Genomic DNA, 18,070 nt, shown 5'->3' with positions numbered 1-18,070 from the left:
CCGCACGATGGAAACTAAATGTTCCTTCCCACTTGAGAGCTAGTTTCAGTGTTTTGTAAGCCGCGCGCATATTTAAGAACTAGCTACAGAGGTAGATAAAAAATGCCACTAAAAAAAGGTAGATAAAAGAAAAATCGAAATATTAACCATTTTATATTTATAAATATACATTTAATATCTTTTGATATATGATGAAAACTATTTAAATACACGTTGAATACATTTTTATATACACTAAACAATATATATCTTTTTTAGATATACACTGAACAATTTTTAACACAATGAACATTTTCTTTACATACGTTGAACAATATTTAAATACACATTGAACAATTTTTCTGATATATGCTGAACAATTTTTGCATTGTGAACAGAATTTGATAACTGTGAAGAATTTCTGAAATCATGAAAAAAATTGGAATTTTTAATAATTTTTTAAAACAAAGGTAAAAAAGAAAAAAAAAAAGGTAGATTTAATAAAGGGAGAAAAGAAAGAAATAGGAAAAGAAACAAAAGAGGAAAAAGGACAAAAAAGAAAAAGAAAACAGGAAACAGGAAAAAACCGAAAACTGGCAAAAGGAAAAAGAAACAGCAAAAAACCGCTTGAGGGAACCTTCTAGAAGGTTCCCAAAACCGGTTTGCCTTGCAGTGGTATTAACGCTCGCAGTGGGCCGGCCCGTTTCGCGGTACTCGCTCGGCTGCTTCAGCCGGAGCAACTAGTTAATGAGCGCTCCTTCGGAAGCCTCGCAACGATCAGTCCCACTTGGCGCGCTCTCAGCCATTCTCCACGTGTCGCGCTCTGAAAGCTCCCTCCGGATTTTGTTTTTTTTTCTGCACGCGTTTTCGGCTTTTTAAACGGGTTTTTCGGATTTTTTCGACATTTTGGTTTTCTCCCGGTCTTCCTTAGCATTTCGATCAAAAAAAATTTGAAATTTTTTTTTGCACGAAAAAAACACGTTTTCTTTTTTTTTTCTTTCGCGAAAGTCACAGTTTTCTTTCGAAAGAGGCACGATTGTGCTTTAGCGAGAGTCACGGACGTGCCTTTCGGAAACGAAAAAAACGTGTTTTTTGTTTTTTTTTCTTTCGCGAGAGTCACGGTTTTGCTTCCGCAAGAGGCACGGTTGTGCTTTCGTGAGAGTCACGGCCGTGCCTCTCAGAAAGGGAAAAAATATGCATTTTCTGTTTTTTTTCTTTCGCGAGAGTCGCGGTTTTGCTTCCGCGAGAGGCACGGTTGTGCTTTCGCGAGAGTCACGGTCGTGCCTCTCGGAAACGAAAAAAAACGTGTTTTCTGTTTTTTTTCCTTCCACGAGAGTCACGGTTTTGCTTTCACAAGAGGCACGGGTGTGATTTCACGAGAGGCATGGTCGTGCCTCTTTCGGAAAGGGAAAAAAACCGTGCTACTGGTTCGGTTTTTTCGTCCGGGTTTTTTCGTCCTTTTTTTATGAAGAAAAAGTTCGTCAAAATCTATCAACATGGGATCTAGTTTTGAAGATCTCGATGCGAGGAATCCAATAATGAAAACAGTTCGAGATTTGGACGCACGGTTTAAAAGATAAAACGTTTTGAATAAACGGATCTACGAAAAAAGGGAAAACTCCCAGGTTGCGACAAGTGGCGCGCTACATGTGCGCCATTTGTCGCAACTTGGGAAAGTGGAGTGTTCTTTGCAATGAGTACTCCTTAATTAGTGATTTCGGCTTTAACGGAAGCGCAACAGTTCGGCTTTACCAAAACGTCGAAAAAAACCAAAAAAACCCGTTTAAAAAGCCGAAAACGCGGGCGGAAAAAAAGCAAAATTCGAAAGGAACGTCCAGAGCGCGACATGTGACGAATGACTAAGATCGCGCCAAATGGCGCTGATCGTTGCGAGGCTCCCGAAGAAGCGCTCGTTAACTAGTTGCTCCCGGCAAATTATAGCTCTCACATGCATTAATTCCTTGTTATAGAAAAGATGTGGTAATTCCTATTTGTCGCTCATTGCGGCAAAATAGTTTATCTTCGGCTCATGCCCGCAAACTGAACAACCAGAGTGGTCCGGCCCAATTAGGTACAATAACATAGGGTTTAAGGTGTTTTGCGGCCCAATTAGGTACAATAATATCATAGAAGCCTACGGGAGCAACTAGTTAACGAGCGCTCCTTCGGAAGTCTCTCAACGATCAGCGCCATTTGGCGCCCTCTCAGTCATTCGCCACGTGTCACGCTCTGGACGCTCCCTTCTGATTTTATTTTTTTATTTTTTTACACGCGTTTTCGGCTTTTTAAATGGGTTTTTTTTTTTGGTTTTTTCGATGTTTTGGTTTTCCCCGGTCTTTCTTAGCTTTTGGATAAAAAAATCGAATTTTTTTTCACGAAAAAACGTGTTTTCTTTTTTTTTTTTACTTTCGTGAAAGTCACGGTTTTTCTTCCAAGAGAGGCGCACGGTTGTGGTTTAGCGAGAGTCACGGCCGTGCCTTTCGGAAACGAAAAAAACGCGTTTTCTGTTTTTTTTTCTTTCGCGAGTCACGGTTTTGCTTCCGCGAGAGGCACGGTTGTGCTTTCACGAGAGTCACGGTCGTGCCTCTCGGAAAGGGAAAAACAAAACGCATTTTCTGTTTTTTTCTTCCGTGAGAGTCACGGTTTTGCTTCCGCGAGAGGCACGGTTGTGCTTACATGAAAGTCACGGCCGTGCCTCTCAGAAAGGGGAAAAATACGCGTTTTCTGTTTTTTTTCTTTTGCGAGAGTCACGGTTTTGCTTTCGCGAGAGGCACGGTTGTGCTTTCGCGAGAGTCACAGCCGTGCCTCTTGGAAACGGAAAAAAACGTGTTTTTTGTTTTTTTTCGTTCAACAAGAGTCATGGTTTTGCTTCCGTGAGAGGCATGGTTGTGATTTCGCGAGAGGCACGGGCGTGCCTCTTTCGGAAAGGAAAAAAAACATGCTCCCGGTTCGGTTTTTTCGCCCTTTTTTCGTCCGATTTTTCGTGAAAAAAAAAGTTCGTCAAAACATATCAACATGGATCTAGTTTTGAAGATCTCGACGTGAGAAATCCAATGGTGAAAACGGTTCGAGATTTGGACGCACGGTTTAAGAGATAAAACGTTTTGAATAAACGGATCTACGAAAAAAGAAAAAACTTCCAGGTTGCGACAAGTGGCGTGCTGCATGTGCGCCACTTGTCCCGACCTGGGAAAGTGGAGTGTTCTTTGCAACGAGTACTCCTTAATTAGTGATTTCGGAAGCCTACTAGTTAAACCGTAATTAGTAGGATATTAAAATAAAAATGTAGGTTGGGCTTCTATAATAATTCTGAAAAGGGGTAGCTTATTTTCATAGCCAACTATAAGCCCTTAGGAAGGCCTAGAAGACTTTGCCTGCTTTTTTCTTGTTTTGTTTTTCTGTTGTCTTCTTTACTGTTTTTTAGTATTTACTTTTCCACAAAATGTTCTCAAATTTGAGAAAATGGTCGTAGTTTTTAAAGCAACTTTGGAATTTCAAAAAAGCTTACAAAATTTTAGAAATACTCAAAAAATGTTTATAAAGTTTTAAGAAATGTACATGTTATTATCAGAAAATGTTCAAAGTTTTTTAATAATAAGTTTAAAATAATTTTAAAGGAAATCATATTTTTATTACAATCTCATTTTAAAATAAGTTTAGGAAAAAGAAAATAAAAAATTCAATTGAAAACTAGCAAAGCAAAAAGAAGAACAAATGCATCGCTACAATGGGTCAACCTAAGTGGGTCGGCTCATTTGATCCCTCCTGGGCGTTCGGCGAGTGATTTTTTCCTAATTCCAATAACCTGACCAGAAAGAGGGTTTCTCGAAGGACTACAACAGCCATCGTTGTTGTCAAGAAATTCTGAGCCCGTGGCTGCCATTTTGACGTTGAGAGGTGGGGGGACCTTGAATATTTAAGAGTTTCATGTTCTTCGTCAACGTCTAGTAATCATTGTCGCTTATTAAGAACAAAATTACTCTCTTTTTTGCGGTGTCATGGGGTTAAAGAGTTTTGTGTCCTCGCAAATCTAATTGCTCTGATCTGATGAGTTTATCACTTTATCTAAGTGTGTCAAGTTCTTTTTGTTGATTTAATTCTTGTGGAGGTGAAATCTTACATTGATATCATGGTTGAAATATTGTGATTGAATAATAACCTAGACTTTTAGGGCATCATCCGGGCTTTGCTACACCTAAGTTATTTCTTTCACGAAGGTTACGTACTATTTGATGTGGAGTTTGAGGATTGGAGTTGGGGGGCAGCGAGGGCCCATCTTGGTGAAATTCACGACGCGTGGGGTGGGGTAGGGGTAGATAAATTGAAAAGTTACGTAAAGCATGTGTAGGGATCGTAGGCGTAGCATTTTCGGTATCATCCGAGCCCAAGTAGACTTCTAGGCATTTTCCAATGCGTTGGTGGTAAGGTGAGGTGCTAAATGCATTAAAAACCTTAGCAACTACTCTCTTCAATGCATTGGTGCTTACCTTTTATAGCTAAGCCTTTCTCATTTAATGTTTTAACATCAAAACAACTTCATGCACTGGTTGGTAGTCATTTTACCTAGGTCACACGCTTAGCATCATTTTTTCCTGTGTTACCATAATATCCTCTCCCTTTTTTAATTGCTTTGCCACATCTTTTTTTTTTGCCTATGTGACATTTTTAACACCTGTATAACATGAAGCATTGGGAAGGGCTTTATCTTTTTGAATGGGCGACTAATGATGCTTTCAAAAACCTTTATATCAACCTTTATTAATATTGTTCAGGTGGATGAAAGAGTGACAACGGCATTGCTTCAATCATGCGAATCACATCTTTTTGTATGGACGCCTCAACACTGTTCGTGCTGGAGTATCGTAGAGTGGCGAAGTCGTCAGTGAAGCGAAGATACTGCTCCAGGTAACACGACACTCCACATTGGGTCCCCGGATAATAAGCCTCCAACAGATGCAAACACATGCCTTGTTGGTTTCCAAGATAAGCCTCCAAGTGGCACAAGTCAAGGCGGCTGCCAAACGAGTCAAACATTTCCGACCTTCCACTCAACGCAACCAGAGAGATTCAACCACACCTTAAATCGTTCGCGGGTCGATCAGCCACCCGTACAGCAACGGCAAAGAAGCTTGAAGCAATGGCAAGCGCACAGTTTTCCCGTCGTCTTCCCCTCTTCTTCTTCTTCGAGGTTGCAGCCGTCGCCGTCCTCGCGGCGCTGCTGCCGCTGGGCGGCCATGCGCGGGCCTGCCCCCCGTGCGGCTCGACGGCGGTGCCGTACCCGCTGAGCACGGCCGACGGGTGCGGCGACCCGGCGTACAAGGTGCGGTGCGCGGCCGGCGCGTCCACGCTCTTCTTCGACGCGCTCAACGGCACCTCCTACCCGATCACCTCCATCTCGCCGGCGGCGCAGCGCCTGGTGGTCGCCCCGGCGCCGCTGGTGTCCAACGACAGCTGCGTGTCCGTGGGGGCCCCCGCGGGGCGCGGCGTGCAGCTGGACCCGACGCTGCCCTTCAACGTCAGCTCCTCCAACACCATCATGCTCCTCAACTGCACCGCCGCGCTGCTGCGCTCCCCGCTCAACTGCTCCTCCACCTCGCTCTGCCACGCCTACGCCGACGCCGCGCGGTCGCCCTGCGCGCCGCTGCCGCTCTGCTGCACGTTCGTGGCGGGGGGGTCGTCGACGTCGCACCGGATCCGCGCCTCGCCCGAGCTCTGCAGCGCCTACGCCAGCTTCGTGGACCTCGACCCAGCGCAGCCGCCGGCGACGTGGGGCGGCCGGCTCGGCCTGGAGCTGCAGTGGGCGGCGCCGAGGGAGCCGCTCTGCCAGACGCAGGCGGACTGCGAGGACGGCGCCAACGCCACGTGCGCCGGCGACCCGGCCGCGGCCGGCGCGGTGCGGCGATGCCTCTGCGTCCCCGGGCTAGCGTGGGACCCCGTCGCCGGCGCGTGCCAGCAGAGTACGTTGTCGATGAATCATCTGGCGATATACTAGCGCCGAACCGAGCACGAGCCGGTCCATTTTGATCAGCGGCTCATCCATCGCGTATGCTTTTTTGTGCAGTTCCTTCTGATTGCGAGCGCGCTGGAGACTGCGAGGGATCCAACCGCGCGCCTCTCATCGCAGGTACGATTTACGTCTCTCTGATTACCCTGTTTCAGTCTCATCGTTACTTGCAATTGCAAATCTAGTTTCTCCGGTTGCGGTTTGCTTAGATCAGTGGTGTCATGTCAAGCGACGAACTCTTGCGATGTGACTGTAGCTAGTAGATGTGTTCGGCTTTGACTAAAGAAAACGCTGCATTCACTACGGTTTTGGTCAACATTGGTGGCTTTCTCTCTTCTCTTAGAAAAACAAGCATTGACTGGCCAGCCGTACGTTGGATCCTCGTGCTCTGAATTTGGGCTTCGCCAGCGACTGCTGTGTGCTCCATGCTGCCGTGCCGTCCTAGACTTGTACGTGGACGAGCGGCGTAAACACCGTCGCATCATACCCTAAACGCAGCCGTTGCTCTGTTCGGAACAAAATTGGAGACCAGGAATACACATAACCACCACCACTACTTTTTTTTACTCAATCGATTAGAATTTCCTTCGTGAGTTGAATCACTGGATTCGATCAAACTGAACAGCTAATTTGCAATGCAGGGATAGTATGCGGCCTGGGCGGCGCCCTGCTACTGACAGCGGCAGGGCTGTTCCTCTACCGGCGGCAGCGGCGCATCCGGCTAGCCCGGGAGAGGCTGGCCAAGGAGCGCGAGGACATACTGAACGCCAACAACTCCAGCGGCCGAACCGCCAAGAACTTCACCAGCCGCGAGCTGAAGCGCGCCACGGCCAACTTCTCCCGCGACAACCTCCTCGGCGTCGGCGGCTACGGCGAGGTCTACAAGGGCGCGCTCGCCGACGGCACCCTGGTCGCCGTCAAGTGCGCCAAGCTCGGCAACACCAAGTCCACGGACCAGATCCTCAACGAGGTGCGCGTGCTGTCGCAGGTCAACCACCGCAGCCTTGTCCGCCTCCTCGGCTGCTGCGTCGACCTCCAGCAGCCGCTCATGGTCTACGAGTTCGTCCCCAACGGCACGCTCGCGGACCACCTCTACGGCGCCATGAGCCAGCCGCCGCTCCCGTGGCGCCGCCGCCTCGTCATCGCTCGCCACACGGCCGAGGGCATCTCCTACCTGCACTTCTCCGCCTCGCCGCCCATCTACCACCGGGACATCAAGTCCAGCAACATTCTCCTCGACGAGCAGCTCGACGGCAAGGTCTCCGACTTCGGGCTCTCCCGGCTGGCGGAGCCCGGGCTGAGCCACGTCTCCACCTGCGCCCAAGGGACGCTGGGCTATCTCGACCCGGAGTACTACAGGAACTACCAGCTCACGGACAAGAGCGACGTGTACAGCTTCGGGGTGGTGCTGCTGGAGCTGCTCACCGCAAAGCGCGCCATCGACTTCGGTCGCGGCGAGGACGATGTCAACCTCGCCGTGCACGTGCAGCGGGCGGCGGACGAGGAGCGGCTGCTGGACATGGTGGACCCGGCCATGAAGAGCCGCGCCACGCAGCTGGAGCTCGACACAATGAAGGCGCTCGGGTTTCTGGCACTCGGTTGCCTCGAGGATCGCCGGCAGAACCGGCCGTCCATGAAGGAAGTCGCCGACGAGATCGAGTACATCATCAACATTGAGGCTGGGCCCGCAGCCGTGGAGCAGCAGCAAAACGCATGATCGATGACAGTGAATCCGTGATACATTGATCTGACCATATATACATGAAGATGCGAAGGGAGCATCTAGAGAAGTCTAAGACAAACTTTTTGGGACAGAGGAAGTATATGTGTCTTTAGCATGTCTTGATGTTGTACACTAGGGTAATAGGGTTGAGATCAATGACGCTTAATATGTACTAGGAGCACTACAATTACCCCCTTTTGTCGTCTATATATACGAGGTCTTGTTCTAAGTCAAAAAGAATATCAACATCTACAATATCAACCTTAGTTAGGCACTCCTTTACACAAATTCTCGACGATTTCGCCCTTGCCATGTTATTACTCCATCTGTTTCAAAATAAGTGTCGTGGTTTTAGTTCGAACGAAGGCAGTATGTATCAACTTTCACAAAACCACTTCCCTTACTCTTAATGCCTCCCCCGTCATGTTTGCCTACTCAATTTTATGAGCTATCATGATTAGCGAGGAACTAGGGTTCTAGAGGCAAGAGGAGAAGGGGGTCGGGGCAAACGGAAGGGGGAGGAGTAACTGTTGAGGAACGTAGTAATTTCAAAAATTTCCTACGCACACGCAAGATCATTGTGATGCATAGCAATGAGAGAGGAGAGTGTCGTCTGCGTACCCTCGTAGACCATAAGCGGAAGCGTTATGACAACGCGGTTGATGTAGTCGTACGTCTTCGCGATCGACGGATCCTCAGTACCGAACGTACGTCACATCCGCGTTCACCACACGTTCAGCTCGGTCATGTCCCACGAACTCACGATCCAGTAGAGCTTTCGGGAAGAGTTTCGTCAGCACGACGGCGTGGTGACGGTGTTGTTGAAGCTACCGACGCAGGGCTTCGCCTAAGCACCGCTACGATATGACCGAGGTGGATTATGGTGGAGGGGGCACCGCACACGGCTAAAAGATCAATGATCAATTGTTGTGTCTCCAAGGGGTGCCCCCCTCCCCGTATATAAAGGAGTGGAGGAGGGGGATGAGGCCAGCCTCCTATGGTGCACCCCATGAGGAGTCCTACTCCCATCGGGAGTAGGACTCCCCCCTTCCAAGTAGGAGTAGGAGTAGGATAGGAAGGGAGAGAAGAAGAGAAGGAAAGGGGGGGCGCCGCCCCCCTCCTTGTCCAATTCGGACTTGTAAGTGCATCTAGTGCCCCTTAGTGATTTTGGTGTATTGAAGACTTATAGGTTAAGGAACTAATGCGTTTGTGAGTGTACACAGGTCTATAAGTCTATGAGGGGTTTGATATTTATAGGAAAAGTTGACCCCTAAAAATAAATATCTTCGACTGAAGATTTTGATATTTCTGAAGACTTTCATGAAGACTTTGAAAGTGAAGAAATTGGTGTGTCCGTGAAGACTTGATATTCATGCGAGGAATATGAAGCTTGAAGACTTTCATTTTCATAGTTTTGTTTTTTCTCTTTCTTGAGTCATAGGAAACACCGTACTGTTAAAGGGGGTCGAGGAAATACTAAGGAAAAATTTCCATGTGATGCTCAACTCAAAATCCTACACCTACCAATCCCTTCGAGTGAAGCCATTGGAAATCTCATACAGTTCAGTCAATTTCTTCAGTGACAGAGATGAAGTTCTTCTGGTCTCTGAGGAATTTGTCCTGACTAAGGAGTTAGGAATTCGCCAGTGCGGATTGCATACACAGTGAGGAACATGATAGCCCTGAGGATTTTGCTACTCAAAATTCCGACGTTGCTGTGCTATGCGCCAGTTGTCCCAAAATATCTATCCACCTAACGGTCATATCATTGAAGGGCATTTATGTCTTATCATGTCGGGCTGCTCCCTAGGCTATAAATAGCCGCCCCCTACAACCACTAGCTGGTTGGCTGCTCCGAGAGAAACTGACACTTGTCATTTGAGAGCAACCCATCCTCTGAGGATTTTGAGCGAAAATCATCAAGTGAGGAAAAACCAAAAACCCAAAACCCAAACACCTACAAAGCCCAAGTGATTGAGCATCACTGAAGAGATTGATTCTGCGTGGATCCGACGCTTGTTACCTTTGAAGACTGTGCTTCTTCCAGACGGTTAGGCGTCATGGTCTAGAGCATCCAAGAGGAATTGTGGATTGCCGAGTGACCAAATTTGTGAAGGTTTGGAAGTCACCAGAAGACTTACCACGAGTGATTGGACGAGGTCTGTGTGACCTTAGTTCAAGGAGAATACGGTGAGGACTGGGTGTCCTGAGCTGCGTGTTCAGGACTGGGTGTCCGGGACTGTGTGTCTTCGAGTTTAAATACTTAGCCGCTCCAACCAGACGTACAACTGAGACAACAGTTGGAACTGGTCTACCAAATCATTGTCTTCACCAAGCTTACTGGTTCTATTCACTCAACTCTTTCATTTCCTCATAACTGTGTTGTGTGTTTATTCATATATGTGTTTGAAGACTTTGACTGAAGACTTTCTCAATTTCCTCAGTTCAATTTCTTCAGTCTGTTTGTCTTCATCCCGTGTTATCCCGTGTTTACGCTTCTGTACTCTGTGCCTGTCTTCATTTCATCATGATGACTATGCTTGTATTCTGTTATGTTTACTTTTGAGTACTCATTCCGCTGCTGGTAGTTCTTCGCTAAGGAATTTCCTCACCAGCAAATTCCTCAGTGAAGAATTTCATAAAAATCGCCTATTCACCCCCCCTCTAGTCGATATAACGCACTTTCAATTGGTATCAGAGCAAGGTACTCCCTTGTTCTGTGTGATTTTGGTTTAACCGCCTGGAGTTTTAGTTATGTCGACCACAGGTATGATGTGATGCCCCGTGAGCGATGTGCCAGGTGTCCTCCAGTTATTCGTTGTTGTTGCCTTGTCATTGCTTGCGTGTCATGCATTGCATATCATGTCATCATGTGCATTTCATTTGCATACATGTTCGTCTCATGCATCCGAGCATTTTCCCCGTTGTCCGTTTTGCATTCCGGCGCTCCTATCTCCTCCGGTGGTCCTTTCTACCTTCCTTTCGTGTGTGGGGGTTAAACATTTTTGGATTGGACCGAGACTTGCCAAGCGGCCTTGGTGTACTACCGGTAGACCGCCTATCAACTTTCGTGCCATTTGGACTTCGTTTGATACTCCAACGGTTAACCGAGGGACCGAAAAGGCCTCGTGTGTGTTGCAGCCCAACACCCTTCCATTTTGGCCCAAAACCCTCTCCATCATCTCGGTCGTTTGATCACGATCGCGTGGCCGAAAACCGCACCTCATTTGGACACTCCTAGCTCCCTCTACCTATAAATATGTGACCCCCTCCGAAATTTGCGCAGACGAAACCCTAAAACTCCTCCGCGCGCCGCCGGACATTTCGTCCCGCGCCACCAGACATGTCCGGCCGCGCCCTCCACCTCACTCCGACGAATCAGACGTCGCCACGTCAGCAGCGCCGCCCGCCGCAGCCAACCACAGCCGGCCACGTCGCCACCGTCGCTCCCTGCACCAAGCCGCGCCCGTGCCGGCCTGCCCTTCGCCGCTCCGCCGCCCGACGGCGCCGGCCTCCTCGCCGGACGTAGGGTCCCCGCCGCCCTTGCCCGTCTCCGGCCAGATCCGAGACACCGGCACCGCCCCGCACCTCCACCGCGCCGGATCCGCGCGTCCACGGCTCCGATCCGGCGAGCTCCGTGCCCGTGCCGACGTCGTCTTCTTCAGTTCCGGCTAAAGCTCCGGCGAACCTCGGATTCCGCGCCGTTGACTTTTACCCCGAGGGTATAATATTTCTCCAAGTCCCCGAGATTTCCAGTTTCAAATGCCCATGTTCATCAAGTTGTAATTTTGCATCCGTAGGTCCGTTTTAAGCGTATAGCATATCAAAATGTTCGTCTCAGAGAGTGCATCATTTCATCTCATTGCATCATTTTCATTTGAGCTCATCTTGATGTCCGAAATGCTGTTGGAAGAGTGCTATTTGAGTTTATTGTCAGATCTGCTGCACCAAATAGCTATTTGTCATTTTTGCCATGATTAATGTGTGCATGATATGCTCCTGAGCTTTACATGAGTTTTGTTATATGCCATGCCTTCTTTACAGAGGTGCTATCCATGTATTTTGTGATATATGTGGTGACTAGCACAAGCTTGCAAAGTAGTGCATTCGTTAATGCTGATTTCAGGGACTTAGAATGTCTCTAAGTCCTTGATCTGTTTTTATCAATATGCCATATGTTCATGTTGTTTCCTAGTGATCCGTACCTCTTTTGAGGATGATCAGTAAGGGTGATTTGTTAATCTTGTAGTGCTATATTCATCCATGTCTTTGTTTTCAATTATGGAGCACCCTAGCTTGAGTCAATCAAGCTCTACTTTTGCTATTTCATGAATTTGGGCAGATTGTCTACTTGTTAGCGATTTTGCCGAGGACGTTGTTGTTGATCCATGCATGCTATATTGTTGTTCTTACCATGTCTAGATTATATAATGTGTATTCTTGATGGGTGTATGCTTAGATTGTCATGCCTTGCTCTGTAGTGAGTGCATCGAGCTCGTTAACATGCCTACTCGTTAACAGATTTGCATGCTCCAGTTTTTCTCTAAGTCTGTAACCTGATTATATTTTTTCCATGTTCACATGCTTGCAATTGTATTTTCTGATCCCTTTTGGCTCAAGGTCACTAAGGGACTTTTGTTAAGCTCTTTGAGTAGCTTCATGCCATGCCTTGATTTGCCATGTTAAGTTCCTCTAGCATATAGTTTTCATGCTCCAAAGTGTGCTACCTGATCTGAAATTCCAGGCTTGTGTTAATTTCACTAAGTCTGAAACCTGTTATCATTTGCATTTTTGCCATGCTTGTTTGAACCTGTTAATGAATGAATTGGCCGTAGATCAGTGTTCATCTTTTGTCAAGCATCATGGGTGGATCCCTGCCATGTATTTGGTTGTCATGTTTGAGTGCTGTAGCATAATTATCTTGATGCATTTATATGGTTACTTGCTGTTTATCGCAGACCGGTGCCATATTTGTTTTGCTTGCCATTTCCAAACCGTGTCTCCGATTCCGGTGTTCTTTATATCGATTTCAACCGAAATCACCTCACCTTTCCAGTGGAATACTTGGGTTTCCAAGTTGAGGCCAGGTTCAATCATTCATTTGCATATCATGCATATGCATCGCATACCGCATCCCGCATATCATACCATGTTCATGTGTTGGTTGTTTACTATGTTGTGTGCTTCTTTCCGGTGTTTGCTTCTTCGGGTTGGTTCCGGTAACATCGCATTTGTGAGGACCCATTCGACTACGTCCGTTTGTCTTCTTCATGGACTCGTTCTTCTTCCTTGCGGGATTTCAGGCAAGATGACCATACCCTCGAAATCACTTCTATCTTTGCTTGCTAGTTGCTCGCTTTTTTTCTATGCCTATGCTGCGATACCTACCACTTACTTATCATGCCCCCCATATTGTTGAACCAAGCCACTAACCCACCTTGTCCTAGCAAACCGTTGTTTGGCTATGTTACCGCTTTGCTCAGCCCCTCTTATAGCGTTGTTAGTTGCAGGTGAAGATGAAGTTTGTACCTTGTTGGTACATGGATATGTTGTTCCTTGTTGAAACATGTTTACTTGTTGGGCTATCACAATATTTCTTATCTAATTAATGCATCTATATACTTGGTAAAGTGTGGAAGGCTTGGCCTTATGCCTGGTGTTTTGTTCCACTCTTGCCGCCCTAGTTTCCGTCATATCGGTGTTATGTTCCTGGATTTTGCGTTCCTTACGCGGTTGGGTTATAATGGGAACCCCTTGACAGTTCGCTTTGAATAAAACTCCTCCAGCAAGGCCTAACCTTGGTTTTACCATTTGCCACCTAGCCTTTTTCCCTTGGGAGTCACGCATCCCGAGGGTCATCCTTATTTTAAACCCCCGGGCCAGTGCTTGTCTAAGTGTTGGTCCAACCCAGAGCACCGTGCGGGGCCGTCCCTTGGCAACTTGGGTTACGTTGGCTCCCGTACGCTTAGCTTATCCGGTGTGCCCTGAGAACGAGATATGTGCAGCTCCTATCGGGATTTGTCGGCACAGCGGGTGGTCTTGCTGGACTTGTTTTACCATTGTCTAGTATGTCTTGTAACCGGGATTCCGAGTCGGATCGGGTCTTCCCGCTAGAAGGAATATCCTTCGTTGACCGTGAGAGCTTGTGATGGGCTAAGTTGGGACACCCCTGCAGGGATTTGAACTTTCGAAAGCCGTGCCCGCGGTTATGGGCAGATGGGAATTTGTTAATGTCCGGTTGTAGAAAACCTGAAGTTGATCCTAATTAAAATACATCAACCGCGTGTGTAATCGTGATGGTCTCTTTCCGGCGGAGTCCGGGAAGTGAACACGGTGTTGGAGTTATGTTTGACGTAGGTTGTTCTAGGATCACTTCTTGATCATAGTTTCTCGACCGTGCTTTGCCTTCTCTTCTCGCTCTCATTTGCGTATGTTTAGCCACCATATATGCTAGTCGCTTGCTGCAGCTCCACCTCATACCTTTTACCTTACCTATAAGCTTAAATAGTCTTGATCGCGAGGGTGTGAGATTGCTAAGTCGTCGTGACTCACAGATACTTCCAAAACCAGTTTGCAGGTGCCGATGTTACCGAGCAGGTGACGCAATCAAGCTCAAGGAGGAGCTCGATGAAGATCTTGTCCTTCGTGTTGTTTCGTTCTCCAGTTGATCAGTAGTGGAGCCCAGTCGGGACGATCGGGGATCTGTGTAGCATTTGGGGTAGTCTTCTTTTATTTTGGCTCCGTAGTCGGGCCTTGATTGTAGCTGGTTGATGTAATGCTTTATTCATGTAATTGTGTGAAGTGGCGATTGTAAGCCAACTATGTATCTCTTTCCCTTATGTATTACATGGGTTGTGTGAATATTACCTCACTTGCGACATTGCTTTCAATGCGGTTATGCCTCTAAGTCGTGCTTCGACACGTGGGAGATATAGCCGCATCGAGGGCGTTACAAGTTGGTATCAGAGCCTTCCCCGACCTTAGGAGCCCCCACTGCTTGATCGAATTAGCTGACGAGTTGAGTCTAGAAAAAATGTTTTGAGTCATTTAGGAATTATATATCGGAGAGTTTAGGAATTATTTTTACTCCACAGTCCCTTCATCACTCTGGTAAGGCATCCTGACGTAGAGTTTTGACTCTTCTCTTCTCCGTGAAAGCTAGAGGTTCACCATCTCCAAACAGTCAACCTCCATCACACGTGCAAGAAGCCCATTAGTTGGGCAAAATGACTCCTTCGCGTAAAGCAAGTACTTCGTCGATGAAAGGGCCAGTGAGACCAGGTAGGGGCTTGCTCCATGCACCCAAGACAGAGAGGTGAGACCGCGCCACACCACCTGCTCCTCCCACCTGCATCAAATCATCCATCGATCCATCTATATTGATTTTAACCCAGCTAGGTTTCGGTGGCCGCCAGGCATGGCCTGTCGAAGTATCCAACCAGTCTCTCGAAAGGTCCAGAAGAGCAAGATCATCCCTTGCCCTCTTGATTGCCTGTATAGGGTTGTATCCATCCTCATCATGAGTCCAACGATTCCTTGGCGACCATATTGCATGCATGACCGAGATGATCTTGCACCGATCCATCGCGAAGAATCTTGTGTCAACCACTAGGTCCCGAGACCATGTAAGCGAGTGTAGTGGCGGTAGCTTCAGGTCCAGGACCTCCCTCTCTGCCAACCAAAAGCTCCTAGCATGGGAACAGTGTACTAGGGCCTTGCTATGTAGTACTGTAGCGTTTTGCGCCTTTATGTACAACAACTATTATATGGCGTAGTGGCATTTTTTTTGAGAAATCTTGTCCCACTTTATTAGAATTCAGATATGTTCATGGGTACAAGATTTTGGTCGTGGGGAATCCCCAACCACATATGACGGCCCACTCCTAGGTTACAAGAATACTTTGCTAGGTTGTGTGCTTCTACATTAAAACGTCTATGCTCATGAACAAAGTTACACGAAATAAAGGGTCCAGAACGGTTCATGATCTCCCTTATCACCGCTCCATGCCGTCCGCCGGTGCGTTGACGAATGTCGTTGATCACTGTCATGCAGTCCGAAGCAACATGTAGGCGCTGAGCTCCAAGATCCTCAGTTAGGGAAAGAGCCTCCCTTACCGCATACGCCTCCAGTGTGGCCGGGTCGACCATTTGTGTGACCAGCGCCGATGACCCCAGGTATAAGCCATTGTGATCTCTACACACCACTGCTGAAGCACCAAAGTTACCCTGGTTTGCCACAGCTCCATCCACACTGAGTTTTACAGTGCCTTTCGGTGGCGCCCTCCATTGTTCTGTTGTGACGGTTGAATGTCCCGTCACTTCTCTTGGTCTTTCCTCTGGTTCATGGGCCTCACTCAAATCCCGTATATATGAGGCTATGAATCCATGTGTTTGTCTCGACCCCTGAAAAACAGATTCATAGACGGCTTTCCTTCTCACATACCAAATCGACCATAGCATGATTACCAGCCTTGTGAACTGATCTTGGCTCAGAGTCTCATGAAGATCGAGTACCCAGTTCTTTGCATTAGATCCTTCATTCTCAGCAATTTTCTCCACCAAGTCGTCATCCGACAAGGCCCATACGCACCTCGCCATGGTGCAGCTCAACAGTGCATGTTTCCACGAGTCTTCGGCGCCACATAGAGGGCACACATCAGTCTTCTAATCAGGCCCTGCTTCAAAATATCCCTGCCCTCAAGAATAGCTCGCCACACTTGGGATGGTTTTGCACCAAGTTCTGCCTCAAGAACCGTGGTATTGGGGAAGTACACTAATTTCAGAATTCTAGCACTCAAAGTATTTGGCTCCTGAATCAGTCTCCAAGATTGCCTGGCCAATAATGCAAGGTTAAAGATCTCCATGTTTCTGAACCCCAGACCAGCCAAGTATTTGGGCCTTGTCATGATGTCCCAAGAAACCCAAGCTGGTTTCCTCTTGCCTTCTCTGCATCCCCACCAAAACTTTCTGATGATGGAATTAATGTGTTTGCATAGAACACGAGGTAATTTAAAGCAGGCCATCGAATAAACCGGGATTGCTTGGGCGACAGCCTTAATTAAGACATCCTCCCCCCCCGAAGATAGTAGCTTGCCCATCCATCCCATCACCTTTTCCCGAACTTTGTCACTAAGGTATTTGAAGGTGCCCATCTTGGCTTGTCCGACATCAGTAGGAATGCCCAAGTACCTCTCACTAAGAGATTCATTTGGAACATGCAAATGACCTTTTACTGTTGCTCGTACAATATTAGGACACCCCTTGCTGAAAAATATAGATGATTCGTCCCTGTTTACTCTCTGTCCTGACGCCATATAGTATGTTTCCAGTAGGTTTGATACCTCCTCGGCTCCATTGACACTTGCCTTAAAAAACAGCAGGCTATCATCCGCGAATAAGAGGTGGTTGACCAGCGAAGCCGACTGCGCCACCTTGATTCCACTCAAATGGGATGATTGATCATGGAATTTTAAGAGGCACGAAAGGCCCTCTGCTGCAATCAAAAAAAGGTATGGAGAGATAGGATCTCCCTGCTTAATACCACGTGATGGCTGAAACTCCTCAAGTTTATCTCCATTAAACAAGACAGAAAAAGAAACCGAGCTCACCATGTGCATAACTATGGAGATCCATTGAGGTGCAAATCCCAACTTCTCCATCATTGCCCTAAGATAGCTCCATTCCACTCTATCGTATGCTTTCATCATGTCCAGCTTAAGAGCCGCATAGCTATTGTTTTTTGACCTGTTCCTCTTCATAAAGTGTAAGCACTCGTAGGCTGAGATGATATTATCTGTGATCATTCTTCCAGGAACAAAAGCTGATTGCTCTTCTGATATAATCTCCGGAAAGATAAGCTTAAGGCGATTAGCTATAACTTTTGAAGCAATCTTATAAAATACATTAAACAAGCTTATAGGACAAAATTGCGAAAGGAGTGTAGGGTTTGTAACCTTGGGGATCAATACCAGAATAGTGTCATTGATACAAGTGGCACTTTCCTCCCTCTGACAATCCCCAACACCACTCTCATCACTTCCAGACCGCAAATGTCCCAGTGGCGTTGGTAAAAATGCGTCGAAAACCCATCCAGCCCCGGAGCCTTAGTCGGAACATTTGGAATAATGCCTTGTTCACCTCATCCTCGTTGTATGGTGCTAAAGGGTAGCATTCATCTTTGTTGTGATCTTTGTCGGGACATGGTTGATCACATTCTCAACACCCTAAACCCCTTCTAATGTGTATAGGGTTTTATAAAAATCCAGCGCAAGAGCTTGCATCTCCGTCGGATCATCCGTAATATGTCCATCCGGCCGCTGGAGGGCACGGATCAGGTTCTTCTTTCTTCTCATTGATGCCCTGAT

At 47.3% G+C, this 18,070-nt stretch overlaps 1 protein-coding gene across 1 annotated transcript; it reads left to right on the top strand.

Moving 5' to 3' along the window:
- Positions 1–4,998: 4,998 nt before the first annotated feature.
- LOC125543039 (Protein kinase family protein) lies at positions 4,999–7,961 on the top strand. The gene is made up of 3 exons (XM_048706282.2): positions 4,999–5,936; positions 6,041–6,103; positions 6,625–7,961. Exons 1-3 carry the CDS (start codon positions 5,117–5,119, stop codon positions 7,698–7,700), a joined length of 1,959 nt encoding a protein of 652 aa, XP_048562239.1. The 5' UTR covers positions 4,999–5,116; the 3' UTR covers positions 7,701–7,961.
- The last annotated feature ends 10,109 nt before the right edge of the window (positions 7,962–18,070 follow it).

This window comes from Triticum urartu, chromosome 3A, assembly GCF_056163025.1.
Source record: "Triticum urartu cultivar PI428250 chromosome 3A, HENAU_Tu73, whole genome shotgun sequence".
NCBI lineage: Eukaryota > Viridiplantae > Streptophyta > Magnoliopsida > Poales > Poaceae > Triticum > Triticum urartu.
Note: the sequence above shows the minus strand (reverse complement) of the source record. Positions and strands in the feature narration are given on the sequence as shown.

What these genes read in the sequence shown, in the direction of transcription:
- LOC125543039 (XM_048706282.2), top strand. Translation starts at nt 5,117, where the DNA reads ATGGCAAGCGCACAGTTTTCCCGTCGTCTTCCCCTCTTCTTCTTCTTC. An exon ending in CGCCGGCGCGTGCCAGCAGA is followed by an intron (nt 5,937 to 6,040) that starts GTACGTTGTCGA and finishes TTTTTTGTGCAG; the next exon opens with TTCCTTCTGATTGCGAGCGC. An exon ending in CCGCGCGCCTCTCATCGCAG is followed by an intron (nt 6,104 to 6,624) that starts GTACGATTTACG and finishes TTTGCAATGCAG; the next exon opens with GGATAGTATGCGGCCTGGGC.